Below are 23,413 nucleotides of genomic sequence, written 5' to 3'. Positions count from 1 at the left end.
ATTTATTTGACACAGTGTCCCACTCTATTGCTGAGGCTGGAGTGTAGTGACGCAATCATGCCTCAGTGCAGCCTCCATCTCCTGGACTCCAGCAATCCTCCCATCCACGACTGCCTTTTAAATCCATGTTACTGAAAAATATATTTGTTCACTTACAATTTTAAGTATGTTTTAGTTATCAAGTTCTAATTTTATTACAGTATAGTTGCAGAATATAGTTTCTTTCTTTTTTTAAGACAGAATCTTACCCTGTTGCCCAGGTTGGAGGGCAGTGGCACAATCTCAGCTCACTGCAACCTCTGCCTCCTGGGTTCAAGCAATCCTCCCATCTAGCCTCCTGAGTAGCTGGGATGACAGGTGCACCCCATCCAGCTACATTTTTTGTAGAGACGGGGTTTTGCCATGTTGCCCAGGCTGGTCTCAAACTCCTGGGCTCTAGGGATCTGCCCACCTTGACCTCCCAAAGTGTTGGGATTACAGGCGTGAGCCACTGTTCCTGGCCTAGAATGTAGATAGTTTCTGAGATACCGATACTCTGGAATTTATTGGCGTTACCTTTATGGAATGATGCCTGTCCTATTTGAGTAAATGTTCTGTGGGGCTTGAATTATTATATATAATTTTTGGTTTTTGGCAACTTTTAAAAAATGAATCTTATGAATCTTGTACCTTATTTTATTTCCTTCTTTGCTTTCACTATCCTATGGCCTGGAACCAATTATTTTTTGTGCATTTATAGTTGGCTGATAAATATGTGTCCTGTTAAACTGGCTCTCTGAAGAAAAACAATGCTTCTGACTTGTAGCACTGCTGATTTCTATAGTATAAATACTTCCATCGTGGTCAATATCAAGTTACCAATAGTTAACAATTGTCTTCAAAAATCCTGAATACTTTACAATCTGCTCTTGCTAGCCAGTATAACACAGCACACCACTTTTTTTTTTTTTTTTTTTTAAGATATTCATGTTGTCCATTAGTTTCACTCCTTGGCTTCACTTATTTTTCTTAACCATATTTTCTCTTTGACCCAATGTTGTTTTCTTCTTTTAAAAACTGTTTTAAATTATCTCTGTAAACTGCTACAAACTTTTTATTGGAATAAAGGGCATTAGAACAGTTATTTGGCCAATGCAGAAAAATGAAGTCTTCTAATTTTTTTTTTTTTTTTTGAGATGGAGTTTCGCTCTTGTCGCCCAGGTGGAGTGCAATGGTGCGATCTTGGCTCACTGCCACCTTTGCCTCCCGGGTTCAAGCGATTCTCCCGCCTCAGCCTCCTGAGCAGCTGGGATTACAGACACCACGCCCAGCTAATTTTTGTATTTTTGGTAGAGATGGGGTTTCACCATGTTGGCCAGGCTGGTCACGAACTCCTGACCTCAGGTGAACCACCCGCCTTGGCCTCCCAAAGTGCTGGAATTACAGGCATGAGCCACCGCACCTGGCCAAAGTCTTCTAATTTTAAAAGATCTAATCTTCATTCAGTTCTCAGTCTTTGCTGTGCCCTTAAGGCGTGTCACATGCATGTGCAGCTCAGGGGTAACCTAGTACTCCTGAGGGTTCAGACTCAGAAGTAGGGAATTTCCGCCTGCACTCTCAGTTTGGAGATTCCCCTACACAGTCCTGTCTGCAGGGGCCCTTTTTCTTGGTTCCTCTGGCCAGAAAGCTGGTATTTCTCTTGTTGACTCAGGGCTTGTGCTACCACGCAGTGCAGCTCTGCACCTGAGGCCTGACGTCAGGGCAGAGCTGGGAGAAAAAAGGGGAAAACATTGAAAACCGAGTCCCCAGGAGGGGCCCCTCTCCAAGTTTTGACCCTCTTCACAATCCACCTGCTTTTGTTTACTTTTTGGAGTCCTTGAGTACTTGCTTTTTGTATACTGCCCAGAACTTCTACCTGTGATCAGTGGGAAAAATGGGCTATTTAAAATCTCAAATAAGTTAAATATCATGGCTAGAAACAACTTCAGGCATCTGTAATTTTAGATTTTTTTCTTTACACTCCAGGGGGATGTGATTGTTTTAGAGTTTTGAATTTGTATGTTTAGCCTGAGATCCTACTAGTATTTCTGTTGAATATGCCTGTTGACTGCCCGCTTGTTAGCAAAATGGCATTGAATGTTGGAACTGTAAACGACATTAGAAATCGTTCAGCCCCATCTTTTGACAGAAAAGCATATGAGAGTTCACTCCTGTCACTCGGGAAGTGCAAGGCGAAGATAGAAGCAGAATTAAATTTGTTTTAATACAGTTACTCAGCCATCTGATAACAGTTTCCTAAGTGCCAACGAATGTATGGGGCTATTTATTGCAGATTTTAAGATGACATATGGGGATTGAGGGAATGGGAAGTTTTAGGGAGTGGTAGAGGAAGGGCATATAATAAAACTGAATCCCAGATCCCAGTCTCAGAACTTATTTTGTGAGCTTGGTCAAGTGATTTAATCTTTCTAAACCTCTATGTGTCCTATAGAAGTAATAATAATACCTATATAGGGTTGGGTGTTTTTTTTGTTTGTTTTTTTCTTTTTTCTTTTTTTTTAAGATAGGGTCTTTCTCTGTCACCCAGGCTAGAGTGCAGTGGCGCAATCACAGCTCATTGTAGCCTTAAACTCCCAGGCCTAAGCAATCCTCCCACTCAGCCTCCCAAGCAGCTGGGACTACAGGCATGCACCACCACACCCGACTAATTTTTAAAATTTTTTGTAGAGATGGGGTTCTCACTATGTTGCCCAGGCTGGTCACAAACTCCTGGGCTCAAGCAATCCTCCCGCCTTGACCTCCCAAAGTGCTGGGATTACAGGTGTGAATACAGGGGTTTTTTTGGTTTGAATTTTAAGAGATAAAATTTATAAAACATTTAGCCAATGCCATAAATGTAGCTTCTTTTGGTTATTGTCATTATTCTTTGAAATTCACAAGTGCCCCAAAATATTTAAGCATTTTTCATGTATTGCTCTTTAATATGAATGAACGCATTATGAAAGGAATTCTTTTACATGCGAGTTTGCTGATAGTCTTAGCTAATTCTCATGTGTGTATGTGTCTTGCCTATCTGTCAGTCTTAGCCTTAAAGAAAAGAGTCCCATCACCTCACTTGCATCGTCATCCCTTGGGCATAAGAATGAGAATTTTTATTGTTTGTACTACTTCAGAATCATTCAGTACATGATGACCTGTCATGTATAGGGCTCTTTATATTTCTAGTTTAGTCCCTTTTGTTTTCTCTAGGAAAGATGTTTTAGATCTGGGACAAAAGAAGAAAGAGTGTATGCTGACATCTAGGAGGGAAGCAGCCCCCTCCCCTAAGCTCCATCTCCCTGAGCACTCATTTCCCAATGACCATACCAGGTTTTGGTCCTAGAGAGTTTATTACAAAATAAGAAAGAGAAGTCTGAGGAAGTTTCACTCATCATAGAATTTTGGCAGTTCATTGCCCAAGATGACTCGATGGTCCACACCAGCAGCTGTAATAGTGACCAGGTAGATGACACCCCCGCTTGAGCCATCCCGGCTCATGGCCAGAGCAATAGCTGCAGAGGGTTTCAAATTGGAGAGAGGGAGAGACAGAATGGCTTAGCTTCAAAAATCTTTTTACTCCCCCTCCATCCATATGCCTACTACGGCTTTCACCTCAAAACTCATCTTCCAGAAAGGCATATTTAGTGGTGTACTGGTAAATCGGTTTTTTTAAAAAAAGGCTTCCATATGTGGCATCTGCTGATGTCCATGGTGTAAATGCTCCCGCTATGATGAATTGCAAGTTACAAATAGCTTAACAAGCAGCTCACAAATCCTTGACTATTTAACAATCAGCTCTCATGAGTGGTCCCAAGCCAGCCTCAGCACACCTCAGCACACCACTGGTTCTTTTTTTTTTTTTTCATGCAGGGTCTCACTCTGTCACCTAGGCTGCAGTGCAGTGGTGCAATCACCACTCACTACAGCCTTGATCTCCCCGGCTCAGATGATCTTTCCACCTCAGCCTCCTGAGTAGCTGGGACTACAGGTGTGCACCACTATGCCCATTTCATTTTTTCTTGTACTTTTTTTGGTTGTTTTTTGTAGAGACAGGGTTTCACCATCTTGCCTAGGCTGGCCTCAAACTCCTGGGCTCAAGTAATCCTTCTGCCTCAGCCTCCCAAAGTGTTGGCATTACAGGTGTGAGCCACTGTGCTTAGCACACTACTGGTTCTCACAGTGACTGTGTATCCTCATTTGATTTACTCAGAACAGCCCTGGTTTTTCCGTATTGCCCAAGAGCCCCATTGAGCTTTGCATATGTCCTGCCCCTTTTCACTCTTAAAAGTGTACCAGGCCAGGCATTAACTTAAATGGTCACCCCTGTATTTCTCTTCCTGTTCCTCATAATCTACTTCCTTCCCATGTTTAAAAGCCCTCCCCAGGTACCCTTCCACTTGGCTGGTTACCGTCTGTGGTGAAGCGCCTGCACTCCTCAGGAGACATGCCTGGCTTATATGCTGCATCCACATAACCATAGATATAGGTGCTGCCGGAGCCACCAATGGCAAAAGGCTGTCGAGTCAGCATTCCTCCCAGGGTTCCATATACCTGGGAGATGGATCTTCAGGTTAAAGAATCATCAAGCGCTTCCTTCCCACTGAGACATTAAGTGGTCTCTGCACCCTGCAATGAAGCCCTGGTATCTCATATCCCCAAAGTACTATGCTTTCAGAGGTAGTGTCCTTGGAACTCATTGCTAGAATGACATAGGACTTCCATCTCCCTCTGCAGGAGAGTGGGGAAGCCCAGAGGAGAGAGTGCTTTGGGAGAAACTCACCTGACCCCCTTCACGTTGGTCCCAGCCAGCTACCATGAGATGTGCAGACAAGTCCTCTCGATATTTATAGCTGATATTTCTCACCACATTTGCAGCAGCCAAAACAAGTGGAGGTTCCTCCAGTTCTATCCTGAAGGAAATATTAGGAATAAAGGTTGATAGAATTTTAAGTCTCACTCTCCTATACTGTTACCATCATCCCTGCTAAACCACCCCTGAAAACTATAACTGCAATAGCTCAAACTGCAGCCTCCCTCCCACATGTACAGGGGAACCAGAGTCCCACACCACCAACTGGTAAGAAGCTTTCAATTGCTCACTCTTTTGCTCAGCCCCAACCATATAACTTTCGGCTGCAAGGGCCCTGCCCTTATGGGGAAAAGCAGATAAGGTTACTTCCGTCCCAACGACCTTGATTTCTCGTATGGTAACTGCCTGATATTATGGTGGGTCACAATATCACCTTCTTCCTGATTATTTATATTAGGATAGTGATTTACAGCTTTTAAACTGTGTTCACATATAGAACGTGATTCTCAAAATAACCATCTCATGAGGTGCTATATTATCTCCACTTTACAGATGCAGAAACTGACAGATTCAAGTGCCAGCAGGAGCCAAAACAAGAATCTTCCATTTCCCAGTGTCCAGCTCCTGGAACAGCACACTGTACAGGGATTCATGCAGGTTGGGGGAGCTCTAGTGGGTGGGGAGTCAGAACTCCAGAGCTTCATACCCATGGAGCTCCAGCTGGTAGGCGGCCATGTCGGCCACAGCTTGGGCATCGGCAGCTGAACCAGAGAGTGCACAGTAGATGCGCTGGTGCAGGGGGGACAGCTTGTCAAACACTCGGTTCACCACCGCCTCGCTGTCAGGAGGGAGTCAACAGTCACCAAGTTAAAACTCAGGTATATATATATATTTTTTGAGACAGTCTCACTCTGTCACCCAGGCTGGAGTGCAGTGGAGCAATCTTGGGCTCACTGCAACCTTCACCTCCTGGGTTCAAGTGATTCTCCTGCCTCAGCCTCCCGAATAGCTGGGATTACAGGCACCCACCACCAAGCCCAGCTAATGTTTGTATTTTCAATAGAGACAAGGTCTCAACATGTTGGCCAGGCTGGTATCGAACTCCTGACCTCAAATATCTACCCACCTCGGCATCCCAAAGTGCTGAGATTATAGATGTGAGCCACTGTACCCAACCAGAACTCAGGAATTTTTGAGGGTGATCATTCAATGTCTCTCAAATTTATTTGACAAGAGAATAGCATGAAGTTTAATGCTTGGATTAAAGCAGGAGGCAAATAATCATCTCAGATATTGTTAATCACTGCAGATGTTAATCAAAATTAGGCTTCTTTTCAGGCTTGGATTTTATAACAAAGCAAAAAATGCTAAGGTAAGAAAAATATGCCTCATCAATTTTCTTTGCTATTAACAATCTTGAGAGAGTTATGTTCTATGGAACATAATGTAAGTAATATTGACCTAACCCCATATACTCATTTTGCATGTGAGGAAATTGGTTAGGAGGGGGAGAAGAGACAAAATAGTTCAATATATGGTAAATGAGAAACCAGATATCTGCTTGACAGAATCATCTTTTTGATCCCTAAGCACAGATGGAAACAAGACCCTCAAAAATCTGTCTCCTATCCCCCTCTCAGACCCTATTCCTTTACACTCATCCCTGTACACTACTGGGACAGGTCACATACGCATTCAGACCCCAGATCCTCCTCCACAAATTCAGAGACCCAAGCACCCACCAAATAGCTTATCATAGTGGCTTTTGGGGAAGGTCAACTCCATTCCTCCAAAGCTCCAGTTCGCCAGTCTTTTCATGAATGGGTAAGAAAAGTGTGTATTTGAGGCCATTAGCTTCTTTCCAAATGCATACATCTGCACTTTTACTCACCCTGCAGACACTCGGGAATCAGAACCCATCACAACGCCCCCGTCAAACTCCACTGCCATGATGGTGGTCTGCAGAGACACAGAATATGGAATGTCAGGGCAAGAAGAGCCTTGATGCCCTCATGTTAAAGAAGAAACAGCCCCAGAGAGGAGAAGTGACTGGCTCAAAGATCACACAGTAACAGGCCAGAGCTGACTGTCAGTACAGGCTTTTTTTCCCTTCATCTTTCCACTTTCTCTATTGCTTCATCTGGCTGCAGCGGAATGCCACAGCCCAGCTGTGATACAACACAGAAAGAACTGTGTCCCTAAGTTCCAACTTGCCTAGTGGAATCCTCTCCACTGTAGAGAGGTGGAGATGAGGCTCCTACAGGTAGAAGTGAAGCAGCTCCACGAGTGAAAATTCTCTCCACCGGAAGGGCTCATAGCATGTGCAGATGTGGTGTAGACCCAACACAGAGTAATTGACTATGATCTTGGGAAAAGAGGTCAGTCTATTTTTTTTTTTGGTCCACAATCCTCCACTCTCACCCCCCATTTCATCAGAAGTGAGCTCTTTCAATTTACTGAACATTGGAAAAAATCGAGGAGGGCAGTGGTTAGCATGGCCGGGGCAAGGCAGGAGAGAAGCAGCAAGGAACACATAGATGGTTGAAAATAAAAGTTTCAGTTATGGAATTTCTGATCAAGAGGTAAATACATATCTCAGCAGCCAGGGGGGTAAATTTGTACCAAGAGAGAATTTGACTGAGAAGTTTAAGCTGACTTTTCTAGGTCAAGAAAAGAATCAAGAAGAAGTGAGGGAAGATAAAGCTAGATTTTTTCTACTATTGAGTTGGAAGGAGCCTTAAAGATCCTCAGTTCAAATGAGGAAACCAAGTCACAGAAAAGGCAAACGACTTATGCAAAGTCACACAGAGTTAACAGTAGACCTGGGACTAAAATTCAGGTCTAACTCTTATCCCTTGTTTCCACTTCTACTTCCTACTTGCTACTGCTCATTTGGCAGTGAGGGGAGATTTCCCAAATTATAAGTGGTTTCACTGTGCCTTTCTTACCAGGCCGTAAGTTACTCTGGCCCCAAAGGACGCTCCTCTGAGTATGCTTTCCGGCGGACCGACTTATCATGAATAGACGGTCAAAGAACAGGGTTAACTTCAAGTTAGAGGCTATTCCTCTATAACAAAGCCACCCCCAAGCCACGAGTGGTGGCAGTAGTCCAGAGCAGAAGCCAGCCAGCCAGTCTTTGGGCTGCCATCTGCCCCAGGCGCCCATCCTAAGCAAAGTCCCCCCAGTGGGCACATGGGAGTGGGCAGGGAAGACACAGGGAAGGGAGTAAGGCAGCATCTGGGCCAAGGAGAGGCCTTCCTGGGTCAAGGGAAGGGCATCACTGGTTAACACAGAACCCCCATTATCAGTGCTTGGGCTAAGAGTTGCCCAGTGGCAAGTTTATCAAAAGTCTGTGTGATGAATTGGTCCTTTTCAATAAGTGCCTACATTTCCTTCTCCCAAGCGCTGTTCTACTTCGCCCAGGGCACCATTGCCTCATCTCTTTGCACCATCCCCAACCCCCTTTCTTGATTTAACCAGCCCCCACTGTCCGGGACCAGAGTGAAAGCGAAAGCGCTTTAGAGTAGCTTCCCCTTGACGCTTCCAGCTAAGAGTCAAAGCACCCCCTTTTCCACCAGCCTCGCGTGCCTGGTCCCTTCACGGACACTCTAGACGACCCCCTCAGAAAAGAAATACTCTATGCTCATTGCGGGTTGCAAGCGCTGGCTGCTAGAGGCGACCTCCCGGAGCTCCCGTTGGTCTCTGCATTCACTTCTCCGCGCGCGCTTCCAGGGTCCCCTGGCCGTTGCACCTCCTCCACCCCTCTGCCAACCCTCAAGCCCAGACCCATTACCCCGGTGTGGACTTCTCCTGCCCGGGGTAAGTCCCCGGTTGGTGCTGCCGCCCGCAGCATCCCTGCCAGGCGCCGCTCTCCTCGCCGCCTGGGGCACTGGTTTCCGACCTGGGACAGCGCGCAGCGCGCAGCCGACAGCCCCGCCCCTTCGCAGCGCCGCCAGGAGGCGCCTGGGTGCTGTGGAGGGGCTTTGCGCTCGGCGCTAACCTGTGTAGGGCAGATCTGCCCGGAGACAACTGATGAGGCAGCCCCGCCCTGAGGCTGGGGTGGGAAAACTGGTGCAAGTGGAAAGGCAGGAGGCAGGGAGAGGCGGGAAGGGTGTGCGTGATGGAGAAAATTGGGCACCAGGGCTGCTCCCGAGATTCTCAGATCTGATTTCCACGCTTGCTCCCAAAATAGTCTGGGCAGGCCACTTTTGGAAGTAGGCGTATCTAGTGAGCAGGCGGCCGCTTTCGATTTCGCTTTCCCCTAAATGGCTGAGCTTCTCGCCAGCGCAGGATCAGCCTGTTCCTGGGACTTTCCGAGAGCCCCACCCTCGCTCCCTCTCCCAGCCGCTAGTAGGGGCGGACCCCGCGGCACCTAGAGCCTCAGGCCCCACCGGGGCGCGGAGAGTCCCAGGCCCCGCCGGGACCAGGACGGGGACGGCGTCCGGGTGCCAATGGCTAGCTCTAGGTTCCCCGCTCCCCATGGGTGCCGCTGCCTCTCCGGAGCTTCTCTCGCATGGCTGGGGACCGTACTGCTACTTCTCGCCGACTGGGTGCTGCTCCGGACCGCGCTGCCCCGCATATTCTCCCTGCTGGTGCCCACCGCGCTGCCGCTGCTCCGGGTCTGGGTGGTGGGCCTGAGCCGCTGGGCCCTGCTCTGGTTGGGGGCCCGCGGGCTCCTCAGGGCAACGATTGGCTCCAAGAGCGAAAACGCAGGTGCCCAGGGCTGGCTGGCTGCTTTGGAGCCATTAGCTGCGGCACTGGGCTTGGCCTTGCCAGGACTTGCCCTGTTCCGAGAGCTGATCTCATGGGGAGCCCCCGGGGCCGCGGATAGCACCAGGCCACTGTACTGGGGAAGTCACCCTAGCGCCTTCGTCATCAGTTATGCAGCGGCACTGCCCGCAGCAGCCCTGTGGCACAAACTCGGGAGCCTCTGGGTGCCCGGCGGTCAGGGCGGCTCTGGAGACCCTGTGCGTCGGCTTCTAGGCTGCCTGGGCTCGGAGACGCGCCGCCTCTCGCTGTTCCTGGTCCTGGTGGTCCTCTCCTCTCTTGGTAAGGGAAACGCAGGGCAAGAGGGGAGGACACAAGGGGACTGGGACAGGAATCAAAGGTAATTGTCAGTGAGGTAGAGTAGCGTGGGTTCTGGGAAATGTGGGGCAGGGGAAGGACTCCTAGCGTGGGTCTTGGAACACCACTTCAGTGTAGAAGAAACGGTACTGGACTGGCGGGGGCCAGAGGTTCTGGGCTCCATTGCTGGCCGGGTCTTGATTCTTTGGGCCATGCCGGAAGCGGGGAAATCCTTTGCTCTGGGGCCGAAGGGCGGGGCATCCTCATCTCTAACAGGAGGCTTTTCTACTTCATGATCTCCAGCCTTCCTAATAAAATCCTGAAAGTTCTGGTAGAGCAACCACAGGGTAGTGAGTTCCAGGGCAGCCTGTTTAGGTTCGGATTGAGACGTCAGTGTTTCCTTTCTGCTGATGCCCTCCAGGATAATGGTGAGGGGGAGGAGGCGTGGTGGGGCCAGTCTGACTGGAACTGACCTACTCAGACTTAATATTTGTGCGTGACCTCTCTTCTCTTTCTCCAGGGGAGATGGCCATTCCATTCTTTACGGGCCGCCTCACTGACTGGATTCTACAAGATGGCTCATCCGATACCTTCACTCGAAACTTAACTCTCATGTCTATTCTCACCATAGCCAGGTCTGGGGGCTGAAAATGGGGCACCCTGAAAATGAGGGAGTTGGAAGTTGGGGCTGCTGTCCAAAATGCACTTATATGGGGATACCTGGGACCTTCAGTCTGTTCCCTGAACACACCCTGACCCCCTTTTTTTCCGGGTTCTTTCTAGTGCAGTGCTGGAGTTCATGGGTGATGGGATCTATAACAACACCATGGGCCGTGTGCACAGCCACTTGCAGGGAGAGGTGTTTGGGGCTGTCCTGCGCCAGGAGACAGAGTTTTTCCAACAGAACCAAACAGGTTTCTCCTGAAACTCTTTCATTATACACCATGTACTGTTTATATCCTCATACATCTGCTTTGATCTCCCCCCTCCCCGCTCTCTGTCTCTCACACACACATACACACATTGTTCCTTCTCATTCTTGATATACCCTCTCTCTCTCTGTCTCTCTCTCTCACACACACACACACACAATTGCTTTTTCTCATTCTTGATATACCTCAGGAGCAAAATATTGTCCTCCTTACCTTAAGAAAAACCTAGAGTTTTCATCTAGCATTTTCTCATAAATCTATTCCTATGTATCCTTAGATAGAAACCATAGAATTTCAAACATGGAAATTTTGAGCTCATAGAGACCAACTGCCTCATCTGACAGAGAAGGAAACTGAGGCCAAGACCCTAAATGCTGAAACTGCACAGTTACATATGACTAGAGACACACTTGGGGTTAGAACCCTGGTCTCTTGAGTGCTCCACAGACTTCGGCATGCTTTCTAGCAGCACTAGAAACTGTACAGTCACATATGGCTAGAGACACACCTGGAGTTAGAACCCTAGTCCCAGTGAGTGCTCCACAGACTTTGGCATGCTTTCTAGCAGCACCCTCCTCCTCCATCTCTGTTATGTGAGCAGTTTAAGCTCTTCCTGCCTGTGTGTATAACATGGGACACACAGGTTCTCTAGGGAACAGAAAGCTTTCAGGAAAATGGAAATTCACATGTGCATCAGTGACTTTATAATTAAAATGAAGGTCAGGCCTTTCTTCTTTAACACTCATCCTCCCTGCACTGAGATTTGCAGACCTCTGCAGAACCCTAACCTTGTTTCCTGCAGCCTCCTTAGAACCCCATGTTGACGCCCCTGACCCTGGCATCCTGGCTCATTGTCAGCTCCTCTCATCACTTGGAAGCTGTCTGATTCACCTCACTCTCTTCTCCCCAACCCTGCAGGTAACATCACGTCTCGGGTAACAGAGGACACGTCCGCCCTGAGTGATTCTCTGAGTGAGAATCTGAGCTTATTTCTGTGGTACCTGGTGCGAGGCCTATGTCTCTTGGGGATCATGCTCTGGGGATCAGTGTCCCTCACCATGGTCACCCTGGTCACCCTGCCTCTGCTTTTCCTTCTGCCCAAGAAGGTGGGAAAGTGGTACCAGGTAAGTTCATGAAGTTGGCCCTCTCTACACAGACCCTCATCTCCCAGACTTGGCAGACTCAGTTCCTCTCACATTGCTTTCAGTCCAACTTTCCTGGCGCCCTTACTGATTCTTCATCTTCATGGAACGCCCTGTCCCTGTGGTCCATGTTCCCAGGTTGCTAAACATTAATCTCCATACTCTCTGGGTCTTTTTTTCTAGCTTCTCCCCACAATCTGTCTTTAAGAATTTGATCCCCAACCCGTTCTGAGTCATTTTCCTCTTCCTTGTATTTCTTTAGCTTCCAAGGGGCATAGCTGTGTCTCTTTCTCTTTTTTCCCTTTCCTCTGCCTCTTCTCACCTTCAATTTCCAAATAGGTAACTCAGGTATTAGTGTCCCTGATGGTTTGCCAACCCGTGTGACATCTCTTGTCCATGTATCCACAGTTGCTGGAAGTGCAGGTGCGGGACTCTCTGGCAAAGTCCAGCCAGGTGGCCATTGAGGCTCTGTCGGCCATGCCTACGGTTCGAAGCTTTGCCAACGAGGAGGGCGAAGCACAGAAATTTAGGGAAAAGCTGCAAGAAATGAAGACACTCAACCAGAAGGAGGCTCTGGCCTATGCTGTCAACTCCTGGACCACTAGTGTGAGCACCTGAAGATGAATACCCATTCCCTTGTCCTTAAGATGCCGTGACTCCATTCCTGTTCCGATGACCATGCTCCCATTCCTCCTTTACTGGGAAATGGTTGGTTCAGTATTTTCATCCTAGCAACCTGAGGCTCAATGACTCTACTCAGTGTCCCTAGCCCCATCCCTCTCTTTAAAAATGCTAGGTGGCTTCCTTTCAGTAGGTACATAAAATCCACCCAACCATATGGATTGGAGAGATGCATGTCTTCCAGTCCTAGGGCCTTCCTTTGCCTCTCAGGGGAAGCATAGGGAGCCATAAATTCTTGCACCTGGGCCTGCTTCATGCTGGTACCTTGTAGATGTGTTAGTGAGAGTGATGAGAATAGTGGAAGCCAGGGATGAGGGACATCTGTGATGCACTGGAAAGAGAGCTACGCCAGTGATCTGAAGGTCCTGGCTTGATGATGCAATTTACTTGCCTTGTGATCATGACAACAAATTTACCTTCTCTGAGACTGTTTCCTCTTTATTTATTTGTTTGCTTGTTTATTTTTACTTATTATTATTATTTTTGAGCTGGAGTCTCTCTTTATTGCCCAGGCTGGAGTGCAGTGGTGCGATCTGGGCTCACTGCAAGCTCCGCCTCCTGGGTTCATGCCATTCTCCTGCCTCAGCCTCCTGAGTAGCTGGGACTACAGGCACCTGCCACCATGCCCGGCTAATTTTTTTTTTGTACTTTTAGTAGAGATGGGGTTTCACCGTGTTAGCCAGGATGGTCTCAATCTCCTGACCTTGTGATCTGCCCACTTTGGCCTCCCAAAGTGCTGGGATTACAGGCGTGAGCCACTGCGCCCGACTGACTGTTTCCTCATTTTTCAAAAATGGAGTGATATAACCTTCTTTATAAGGCTCTTCATGTATTATCTGACATCACATGAATGAAAGCCTTTTGTGAAGAGTAAAATTCTCCCCAGACAAGGTGATAGTGGTGATGGTGGTGAAGATAACTGTGACTTCCATGATGTGCATTGAGTCAGACTCCATGGCGTCTCTGGTTCATTCTCCTGTCTGCCTATTGAGCCTGCCGATGTCACTTGGGAGAAAGGGAATTGATATTTCCTTTAGGTTAATGACTGCGGTTCTTTGTGTCCCCTCCAGATTTCTCTACCTTAGTCCCTTTTTTTTGTGGTCTCTTTATAGATTTCAGGTATGCTGCTGAAGGTGGGAATCCTCTACATCGGTGGGCAGCTGGTGACCAGTGGGGCTGTAAGCAGTGGGAACCTTGTCACATTTGTTCTCTACCAGATGCAGTTCACCGAGGCTGTGCAGGTGAGGTCCCTCCGCCTTCATTCCCTAGTGTGATTCCTTCCTCTGACCCAGCACCGTCTGTGTAATTTCCTTCCATTCTTTACGCTTCTCACTTCGCATAATGCTGGCAAGTAGACTAGGTCTCCCACCTCACTTTCACTATTCTTACCTCCCTCTAGGTGCTGCTGTCTGTCTACCCCAGAGTACAGAAGGCTGTGGGCTCCTCAGAGAAAATATTTGAGTACCTGGACCGCACCCCTCGCTGCCCACCCAGTGGTCTGTTGACTCCCTTACACTTGGAGGGTCTTGTCCAGTTCCAAGATGTCTCCTTTGCCTACCCAAACCGTCCAGATGTCTTAGTGCTACAGGTACAACCTACCACTCCCTGTATTCCACTGGCCCCAACTGCAATTCTGCCATCCTAAATTTTCTTCCCACCTTCAGCCTGCTTACTGCCAAGCATATATCCTCCCTAACCCTTTAAAGGCAATGGTAAGCATCATCTGTTCCATAAATCTTCCCCAAACTCAAGAACCCAGTTTGGGCTTCCAAAGAGAATGAGAGAAGAGGTTTCGAAGAGAGTGCTCTTATATTCCAAGGAATTGCTGCAGCAAAATCTGTGTCTTCAGTCTTCCATCTTTCCTTTTCCTTTGTAATTTGGAATGTGATTTTTCCCTTTCCTGGTGGTATCTGACATCAAGTGTGTGGCGTAGTGTGGTGCTGGGTCTCTGCCCTTGTCTTTGCCAAATCTTCTATCTCTACTCCTTGGGGAGGCATCACTCAGAAATCTGTGCATGTGGGAGGGTAGGAGTTTCTATATCTCCCTGTTTTTCTTCTTGGGTAAGACATCATGCTATGTAACAAGGCAATGACACTCTCAAGGTTAGAGGCCTTGGTAGCCTCTTATCGTGTGCTTCTCTGGCCTCTAGGGGCTGACATTCACCCTACGCCCTGGCGAGGTGACGGCGCTGGTGGGACCCAATGGGTCTGGGAAGAGCACAGTGGCTGCCCTGCTGCAGAATCTGTACCAGCCCACCAGGGGACAGTTGCTGTTGGATGGGAAGCCTCTTCCCCAATATGAGCACCGCTACCTGCACAGGCAGGTATGCAAGAAGGTGGCATGAAGGAGGGCAGGGAGCATCAAATAAGAAGAGCATTCTTACTGAGCACTCTGAAAGGGGGGTTAGGGAATGATAAGAGACTTTGGGTGGAGATGGTGGTGTGGTCAGGAGGGAGGTAGTATGATTTTGTGACATGTTCTCAATGAAGATTTTGAGTCTTCGATCTCTAAGATAACCATACTCCCACGTGCCTTGTTCTATGACTCTTCATCATATTTCATCTCAGGTGGCAGCAGTGGGACAAGAGCCACAGGTATTTGGAAGAAGTCTTCAAGAAAATATTGCCTATGGCCTGACCCAGAAGCCAACTATGGAGGAAATCACAGCTGCTGCAGTAAAGTCTGGGGCCCATAGTTTCATCTCTGGACTCCCTCGGGGCTATGACACAGGTACTCTCTCCTCTCATCTCACCACCCAGCCATCTTTACCTTTGCTGAAACCCCAGTAGTCTTGCCTTTATCCTTCAGTACCTCCTGACTCATGGACATCAATTTGAAGTTGTAAGATCGTGCTCCTATGGTTTCTTCACCCTGACATCCTCAGGAGTCTGTTCACCTTCCCAGAATCTCCCCTATCCAGTTACAACTGTCAGATCTTGGTGTGTGTGAGTGTGTGAATGCATGAGTGTGTCTGTGTGCATGTGCGTGTGTGTACATGCACGCACACATATGGCTATACAGTTCTCATCTTGGCCCTTTGCTCTGCAGAGGTAGGCGAGGCTGGGAGCCAGCTGTCAGGGGGTCAGCGACAGGCAGTGGCGTTGGCCCGAGCATTGATCCGGAAACCATGTGTACTTATCCTGGATGATGCCACCAGTGCCCTGGATGCAAACAGCCAGTTACGGGTGAGGCAGTCGTCTTCTTAATGCCTATATCCCACCCAATCTTGCTTCTTTTATACATCTTCTGTTAGTTTTACTAACATCATAATTATACAAACCAGTCCTTGCAATTCTCAGTTCCCAAATCCAGTTCCATTGGATGCCTCCCCAAGGAGTAGAGATAGAAGACGAGGCAAAGACAAGACACCTAGAACTAGTTAAAAGAGACTATCTACAAACTACAGACTGAATTAATTTCTTTCTTTCTTTCTTTCTTTCTTCTTTCTTTCTTTTTTTTTTTTTTTGACAGTGTCTCACTCTGTTGCCCAGGCTGGAGTGCAGTGGCACAATCTTGGCTCACTGCAGCCTCAATCTCCTGGGCTCAAGCAATTCTCCCCTCAGCCTCCCGAGTAGCTGGGACTACAGGTGTACACCACTATGCCTGGTTGACTTTTATACTTTTAGTAGAGATGGGTTTCACCATGTTGCCCAGGCTGGCCTTGAATTCCTGCGCTCAGGTAATCGGCCCACCTCAGCCTCCCAAAGGGCTGGGGTTATAGGTGTGAGCCACCACGCCCAGTTCTATAGACTGAATTTCTAAAGGGAAACATAAGGAAAAGACCATCCTCACAACATTGTTTATTTTTAATTTTTTTTTTTTTTTTTGTACAGACAGCGTCCCACTATGTTGCCCAGGCTGGACTTGAACTCCTGGGCTCAAGTGATCCTCCCTCCTTGACCTCCCAAAGTGCTAGGATTATAGGCATGAGCTACCAGGCCCAGCCCATCCTACTCATATTAATATTAATTAAGCTAGTCTCTTTACATGCATTGTCACTCATTTATTCATTAGGAATCCTTCTGAGCTAGGCATTTATCATCATTCTACAGATGACAAAATGGAGGTTAAAAGAGGTTGAATAAGCCGCTCATATAGAGGTCATATAGCTTTTGAGTGGCGCAGCCTTGACCCAAATTCAGATCTGCCTGATTTGAATGCTCATCTCTTTACTACTAAGTTATATTTCTTTAAAATCTAATATAAAAATTCCAAGTCCATGGGTAGAGAAGAGGACTGTTCAATAATCTTTATTCTTCTGTCACGTGTTTCACCCTAGGACTCTCATTTTTATCCTACTTTTGCACTCTTCATGTAAAACAGTCCTTAATGAAACAAAAGGTTTGCGGAGAAGTACTCAGAATGGGAAACTTTGGTGTCCTTGGGGTTGTTAGCAGAGCCAGCAGTGATCCTGTGAGGTCAGTCCCTGGAAACACAGGTGTCTCCCTGGGCTGAGGGTAGTCCCCAGCTCTGACGGTCCGATGTCTTTCCTCAGGTGGAGCAGCTCCTGTATGAAAGCCCTGAGCGGTACTCCCGCTCAGTCCTTCTCATCACCCAGCACCTCAGCCTGGTGGAGCAGGCTGACCACATCCTCTTTCTGGAAGGAGGCGCTATCCGGGAGACGGGAACCCACCAGCAGCTCATGGAGAAAAAGGGGTGCTACTGGGCCATGGTGCAGGCTCCTGCAGATGCTCCAGAATGAAAGCCTTCTCAGACCTGTGCACTCCATCTCCCTTCCTTTTCTTCTCTCTGTGGTGGAGAACTACAGCTGCAGAGTAGGCAGCTGCCTCTAGGATGAGTTACTTGAAATTTGCCTTGAGTGTGTTACCTCCTTTCCAAGCTCCTCGTGATAATGCAGACTTCCTGGAGGACAAACACAGGATTTGTAATTGCTTAGTGTAACGGGGTTTAGAGCCAGGGTTGATGCTTTGGTGTGGCCAGCACTCTGAAAACTGAGAAATGTTCAGAATGTACAGAAAGATGATCAGCTATTTTCAGTATGACTGAAGGCATATGCTGGCCCATAAACACCCTGTAGGTTCTTGATTATTTATAATAAAATTGGTGTTTTGTACTGTGGTTTCTTTTGTTTCCGGCATACCAAACGGCTCACTGCCTTTTGCAGTGCACTTTTCAGCAGGGGGTGTCTCCTCTTTTATCATCCTCAATGTTTTACCCCCTAAGTGCATCATCTTTTCCCTTAAGCTTTTTAATTCCTATGAGGCCCCTTCCACTTCCCCTATCCCTTTACACCCACCCCCAAGAATGAGCAAGACCCCAGCCACAGGGCCCACCAGGGCACCAGCGGCCGCAGCTCAGAGCCGTGGCCTCTCTGAGGTGGCAGATGGGGCGGGCGCGGCCAGAGCAAGTGCCAGGCGGGAACGGAGGGACTGGGCGCGCCTCACAACTCACCACCTCGCCGGCTCCGGTCCTTCCTGGCTCGCCTGGCTCCGAAGCGGCACCTGGAGGGGAAACCTCAGAACAGTAGGCGGGATTGTCTAGTAAATATCTCCCATTCAGGGAGGCCCAGGTCGTGTGACGTCGACAGTTGCCGGGTAGATGAGGCCAACACAGGTTGCAAGGAGAGGCTGGTTTTAGAGGCGTGAAACTCCGCAGTGCTCAGCCAAGCAGGGAGCAATGCAAGGAAGGGCGGGCAGAAAGGGCACGCTCTTGTGGGTGACTACAGGTTAGGAGACCGTTGAACCGGGAGGGGCCCTAGGATGGACCCCGTGGAAAGATTCAGAGACTGCGCCCTCTCCCTGGCGCCCCCTTCCCCTACACGCGGCGGGTATATTCTGTTGCAGTTGCCCCAGGACCTGTTTCCAAGATTCTGTCTCCTCGCACTTCCGTCCCTCCTGGTTTTGTAAAGTGATGCCCATAGGAACCCCCACCCCGCGTGAAACTACTCCCAGCTCCTGGCTGACTTCCAGTCTTCTGGTTGAGGCTGAGCCTTTAGATGACACGACCCTACCCATCCCTGTTTCCAGCGGATGCCCGGGCCTGGAGGTACCTCTTACTGTAACCCATCGCCAAGTGGGCTTTTGAAGGCGCCCGTCCCTTTCTCGCTTTCTTCGGAAGACCCTTGACCCATCATTCCCCCGACCCCCATAAAGGGAGAGCAGAGAAGCCGGTCCCCAGTGTGATAGTCCTGGTCCAGGCACTAACTGTCCTTTTCTCGGAAAAGGCAGAGGGATGTGGAAAAGATTCTGGTTTCCTCCCCTTCGATCTGTGGCTTTCGCTTTCACTTCCTCCTCCGAGAGCCGACAGATCTCTGGGTGCTGGGCGGTCATGGCGCTACTGGACGTATGCGGAGCTCCCGGAGGGCAGCGGCCGGAATGGGCTCTCCCGGTTGAGGGAAGCGGGCGTCGCTCGGACCCAGGACACTACAGTTTCTCTATGCGATCTCCAGAGCTCGCCTTACCCCCGGGAATGCAGGTCGGGGCTGTAGGGGAGCCCCCAGGGATGCAGGCAGGCGGGCGCTGAGGAGTAGAGGGTCGCCTGAGAGAAGGAGGCGAGAGCGGGAGCGCGGGGGACAGAGTGGGGGGCAGCCTTTAGTCCTGGAGAGCGCCAGACCCAAAGAAGAGGCCACATGGGGATGGGGCCTGAGAGAAGGAAGTGCAGGTTAGGACAAAGAGTTACAGGTAAGGTGGGGGCTCCCAAAGGAAGACAAGAGAACTTTCCTGCCCTTGTCCACACACAAATCGTGGAGCCTTTTTCCTGGGGTTATCACACGGTATAGGAGGTGTGTGGTGCCTTGGGAAACCTATGAAATTTGCCAGCTGGCCTCCTCTCAGCAACTCACTGTTGCGCGACTTAGAACAAGTCACTTAGTCTAGGTCCCAAGCCCCTCTTCTGTAAAGTGAGGATACTGTTACTAAACGTGTTTTGTGAGGGTTGGTTTATGCATGGAAGAAACCCTTTAAGTCACTCTCAAAATTTTTTAGTAATGGTAACATGTGCTTGCTTTCATTTCTATTATGCTGGAAAATGGAAAAGGTTGATACGGCCTGCCTCTTCTTTTCCTTCTCCCAAGCCATTTCCTTCTAGAGATTGGTTATTAACTGTTTCATTTATTGATGGTTAGATAATTTCTGCATATCTCCTCACCCTCATACTCCCTAAAACCTTTTCCTGGAGCCTCTTACTACAGAATTTTTCATTGCCTTTCTCAACCTCTTTTCTCTTATCAGCCCACAGAATTCTTCCAATCCCTGGGTGGGGACGGAGAAAGGAACGTTCAGATTGAGATGGCCCATGGCACCACCACGCTCGCCTTCAAGTTCCAGCATGGAGTGATTGTAGCAGTGGATTCTCGGGCCTCAGCTGGCTCCTACATTGGTGAGTGTATACGCTCCAGCAGGCAGACTCTGGGGAGCTGGGCTCCCCTTTCCGCAGGAGGCCAACTCTGCAGCAAGGTGGAAGTGGATATTGATTTAGGACACACTGGGGGATCTGTGGGATCATCCCTTCTGTCCCAAAACTCCATCTTCTTCCAGATACCTTACGGACGAACAAGGTGATTGAGATTAACCCTTACCTGCTTGGCACCATGTCTGGCTGTGCAGCAGACTGTCAGTACTGGGAGCGCCTGCTGGCCAAGGAATGCAGGTAAGGGAGGCCTCTCATCTTCCTTTCTTAGCCTAGTGGTTAATCCCCGGATCTCTCAGATCATTGCTCCTTACTCATGTCCTTTGTGGTCCATCTTAGTGCTAACAGCATATTTCACAAAACACCTTTTCAATGATAAGAACCTTCTCCCAAATCTCAGCCTGTGCTCCACTCATAAGCCAGATAGTATGTCAGTTATTTAGCACTGACACATCCACCCTGGTGGGATAGTATCATTTACTAGGCTGCCTTTGTATGTTTCAGATACTTTAAATTCCAAATCTTCCTCTGATCTTTAGATCCTACAAAATAATTCCTTTCCAATGCCTATCTCTTCAATCATTTCCTGCCCCATCAAGTTGGAAAGAGCTAACCTCTCTTCCCTCACTCCACCTTGTCCTCACCCAGGCTGTACTATCTGCGAAATGGAGAACGTATTTCAGTGTCGGCAGCCTCCAAGCTGCTGTCCAACATGATGTGCCAGTACCGGGGCATGGGCCTCTCTATGGGCAGTATGATCTGTGGCTGGGATAAGAAGGTGGGTGCTCTCCATTCTTCATGTTCCCCCACCATGTTCCCTTTGTATGACAGATCCGTTTCCCATCATATACTCCTACTCCCTCCCTGGCAAGATGCATGGCATATAGAGTGCTTGGTTATAGAACTGTTCCAGTATATCCATGGACTATTTATTGGCCCAGATAGGAATCATTGCATGTGTTTTGTAAGCTTGTCCCTTTTGTTAAACAGTTGATTTCAAGTTTGTTTTTCCTTTTTTTATTTCTAAAGTTCGATGACTTTACCAAAGTGGTTTCCTAATTCCAATGTTCTTGTGGTAATATTAATTCTTTTGTTCACTTTTTATGTCTCATATTTGAACCCCCGTGTTACCAACATCTTCCTCTCCAATTTCAGCCTGAAATCTTTCATCTTATAGGGTCCTGGACTCTACTACGTGGATGAACATGGGACTCGGCTCTCAGGAAATATGTTCTCCACTGGTAGTGGGAACACTTATGCCTACGGGGTCATGGACAGTGGCTATCGGCCTAATCTTAGCCCTGAAGAGGCCTATGACCTTGGCCGCAGGGCTATTGCTTATGCCACTCACAGAGACAGCTATTCCGGAGGCGTTGTCAATAGTAAGAGACCAATGCTCCCACCACCATGCCTGGGAGGAGTCGGCGGGTGGTGGGGGGGTGATTTAAGATTGAGAAACCAACCTGGTCAACATGGTGAAACCCTGTCTCTACTAAAAATACAAAAATTAGCCAGACGTGGTGATGGGCGCCTGTAGTCCCAGCTACTTGGGAGGTTGAGGCAGGAGAATCACTTGAACCTGGGAGGTGGAGCTTTCAGTGAGCCAAGATCACGCCATTGCACTCCAGTCTGGGCCACAGAGCGAGACTCCATCTCAAAAGAAAAAAAAAAAGATTGAGAGACTCAAAGGAGAGAGAGTGGTAGGGAGGAAATTTTCAGAGTCAGAAGAACGACATTAAAGGCCCAGTCATATGGTTTTAAGCCTGCGCATGTGTCTTGTTACTGCCTTCAACATAACACCAGTGACAGGAACTTGCTGAGGTGAAAGGTGACTCCGTGTTCTTTTCTCATTTGTCCACAGTGTACCACATGAAGGAAGATGGTTGGGTAAAAGTAGAAAGTACAGATGTCAGTGACCTGCTGTACCAGTACCGGGAAGCCAATCAGTAATGGTGGTGGTGGAAGCTGGGCAGGTCCCCTCTGGGAGGGCTTGGCCGACTCAGGGACCTGAGCCACGTTAAGTCCCAGGAGAAGAAGAGGCCTAGCCTGAGCTAAAGAGAGAGTACGGGCTCAGCAGCCAGAGGCGGCTGGTGAAGTGCATCTTCCGCGTGTTCTCTATTCGAACAAGCATTTCCCCCAGGGAAGTTTCTGGGTGCCCCACTAAGTAGAATAAAGAAAAACGGTTATAAATGCCTCTGTCTTGTGGCTGAATGGGGTTGGGCCTGTGGTTGCTGGGTGGGGCAGAAAGTAAAGAGATGCTTTTTCTGGAGAAGGGACTCAGACCCCTATCTAAGAAATGTGGCCACACCACATCTTTCTTCCTGGGATTTCCTTCCACATTCATCTCTCCAAGACCTCAGGAAGGCTGATCATTGTTGTTCATGGACACTTGTTTGCAATTTCACATAGGTTAGGGTCCTTTCCATAGACAGACACCTGGGGACTCCTGTGTGCTCCATTGTTAATGGTTTGAGGAACAGGGAGTCGGGCACCTAGGATAACTGTTTTTGACTTTATAGGGTGGGATGAAAAAGCTTCCACTTCACCTTAATACGGTAATCATATAAACACCATACCATTTACCCCAAATAACACTTTGGAGATATTGGATATTGAATATAAAGACAGACATTAAGGGTCTAATTTCATGATGTGTCATGCTGAATTGCAAGATGACAGGACTATAATTCTAGAGGAAGAAGAGATCAGGAGGACTCCCCTAAGTGGGGAGTGTGGGGAAAATGTAAAAGACCCAGGTTAGAAGAAAGAGACACACATCATGAGAGTTTCGGAATCATGCTGGAACTATGGACCACGTCACTTTCCAGAAAATAAAGGAAACAAATGCTTGAAAGTAGGAGCATGAGCTTGAGCATGGAGCTTTTTTCATTAGAGAGAGATTCTTAAAATGCCAGAATGAATACAGTTGTAAAAACTTTAGCGAGCCCCTACTTAAAATCCCTCCTCCCCACCACTACTATTTTAAACTTTAAGTGACTCCTTGGTAGTCACACAGATAACATTTCAAAATGGTGATTTGGAATCCAAGCGACCCTTCCTTTGGGGATTTTGTTTGTTTGTCTGTTTTTAGTTTGGGAGGTAGTTTCAATCTGAAGAGTCCTTTCTGGAATAAATGGATCTTTCTGTTGCATAGGTAGGCTCTGGGTCAGGAAGGATATTTAGAAACCTGATTACTGTTCTAAACAGTGTTAAAATAGAACAAGAACCAAAGCCCAGTACCGTGCATTTCCCTCATAAGCTGAAGGTGCGCCCAACATAATTTGGAGTACAGGCTTAGAGGCACCTGAACACGCGCCAGCTCAAGGTGCTCCGGCTGAGAAGGACAGATGAAGATGAACGCTCAGGGCCTACTAAATTCAAAATCTGTACGTGAAAAT

The 23,413-nt window shown here is 48.2% G+C and overlaps 3 protein-coding genes across 4 annotated transcripts; 2 read left to right on the top strand and 1 right to left on the bottom strand.

The window, feature by feature from the left end:
* Positions 1 to 2,288: 2,288 nt before the first annotated feature.
* Positions 2,289 to 8,769, bottom strand: PSMB9 (proteasome 20S subunit beta 9). Its single transcript, XM_032141563.2, has 6 exons — positions 8,622 to 8,769; positions 6,720 to 6,787; positions 5,535 to 5,666; positions 4,799 to 4,928; positions 4,428 to 4,569; positions 2,289 to 3,530 (listed from the first exon to the last, which is right to left on the bottom strand). The coding sequence occupies exons 1-6, from the start codon at positions 8,679 to 8,681 to the stop codon at positions 3,403 to 3,405; spliced, it is 660 nt and encodes a 219-aa protein (XP_031997454.1). The 5' UTR covers positions 8,682 to 8,769; the 3' UTR covers positions 2,289 to 3,402.
* A 115-nt stretch (positions 8,770 to 8,884) lies between these two features.
* On the top strand, positions 8,885 to 17,349 carry TAP1 (transporter 1, ATP binding cassette subfamily B member). Its single transcript, XM_032141560.2, has 11 exons — positions 8,885 to 9,877; positions 10,413 to 10,527; positions 10,676 to 10,806; positions 11,743 to 11,948; positions 12,375 to 12,572; positions 13,760 to 13,888; positions 14,047 to 14,235; positions 14,797 to 14,970; positions 15,215 to 15,377; positions 15,696 to 15,832; positions 17,143 to 17,349. Exons 1-11 carry the CDS (start codon positions 9,280 to 9,282, stop codon positions 17,347 to 17,349), a joined length of 2,247 nt encoding a protein of 748 aa, XP_031997451.1. The 5' UTR covers positions 8,885 to 9,279.
* Positions 17,350 to 18,328: 979 nt separating this feature from the next.
* PSMB8 (proteasome 20S subunit beta 8) lies at positions 18,329 to 22,205 on the top strand. Of its 2 annotated transcripts, none has more exons than XM_032141562.2 (6): positions 18,329 to 18,653; positions 19,838 to 19,985; positions 20,144 to 20,255; positions 20,664 to 20,793; positions 21,193 to 21,397; positions 21,877 to 22,205. In XM_032141562.2, the coding sequence occupies exons 1-6, from the start codon at positions 18,519 to 18,521 to the stop codon at positions 21,963 to 21,965; spliced, it is 819 nt and encodes a 272-aa protein (XP_031997453.1). In that variant the 5' UTR covers positions 18,329 to 18,518; the 3' UTR covers positions 21,966 to 22,205. The 2 variants fall into 2 exon arrangements, with proteins under 2 accessions (XP_031997453.1, XP_031997452.2); XM_032141561.2 differs by lacking the exon at positions 18,329 to 18,653 and adding an exon at positions 18,888 to 19,082.
* The last annotated feature ends 1,208 nt before the right edge of the window (positions 22,206 to 23,413 follow it).

Source organism: Hylobates moloch, unplaced genomic scaffold, assembly GCF_009828535.3.
Source record: "Hylobates moloch isolate HMO894 unplaced genomic scaffold, HMol_V3 SCAFFOLD_20, whole genome shotgun sequence".
In the NCBI taxonomy this organism is placed as follows: Eukaryota; Metazoa; Chordata; class Mammalia; order Primates; family Hylobatidae; genus Hylobates; species Hylobates moloch.
The sequence above is the reverse complement of the archived record's forward strand: the minus strand, read 5'-3'. Positions and strand labels throughout refer to the sequence as shown.

Coding starts and splice junctions, on each gene's coding strand:
- PSMB9 (XM_032141563.2), bottom strand. CDS start 8,681: ATGCTGCGGGCGGCAGCACCAACCGGGGACTTACCCCGGGCAGGAGAA. Junction 4,929..5,534: donor TACCAGCTGGAGCTCCATGG/GTATGAAGCTCT, acceptor TATTTCCTTCAG/GATAGAACTGGAGGAACCTC. Junction 3,531..4,427: donor CAGGCGCTTCACCACAGACG/GTAACCAGCCAA, acceptor AACCCTCTGCAG/CTATTGCTCTGGCCATGAGC.
- TAP1 (XM_032141560.2), top strand. CDS start 9,280: ATGGCTAGCTCTAGGTTCCCCGCTCCCCATGGGTGCCGCTGCCTCTCC. Junction 10,807..11,742: donor TTTCCAACAGAACCAAACAG/GTTTCTCCTGAA, acceptor CCAACCCTGCAG/GTAACATCACGTCTCGGGTA. Junction 11,949..12,374: donor AGGTGGGAAAGTGGTACCAG/GTAAGTTCATGA, acceptor ATGTATCCACAG/TTGCTGGAAGTGCAGGTGCG.
- PSMB8 (XM_032141561.2), top strand. CDS start 18,936: ATGGCGCTACTGGACGTATGCGGAGCTCCCGGAGGGCAGCGGCCGGAA. Junction 19,083..19,837: donor CCTTACCCCCGGGAATGCAG/GTCGGGGCTGTA, acceptor TTCTCTTATCAG/CCCACAGAATTCTTCCAATC. Junction 20,794..21,192: donor TCTGTGGCTGGGATAAGAAG/GTGGGTGCTCTC, acceptor TTCATCTTATAG/GGTCCTGGACTCTACTACGT.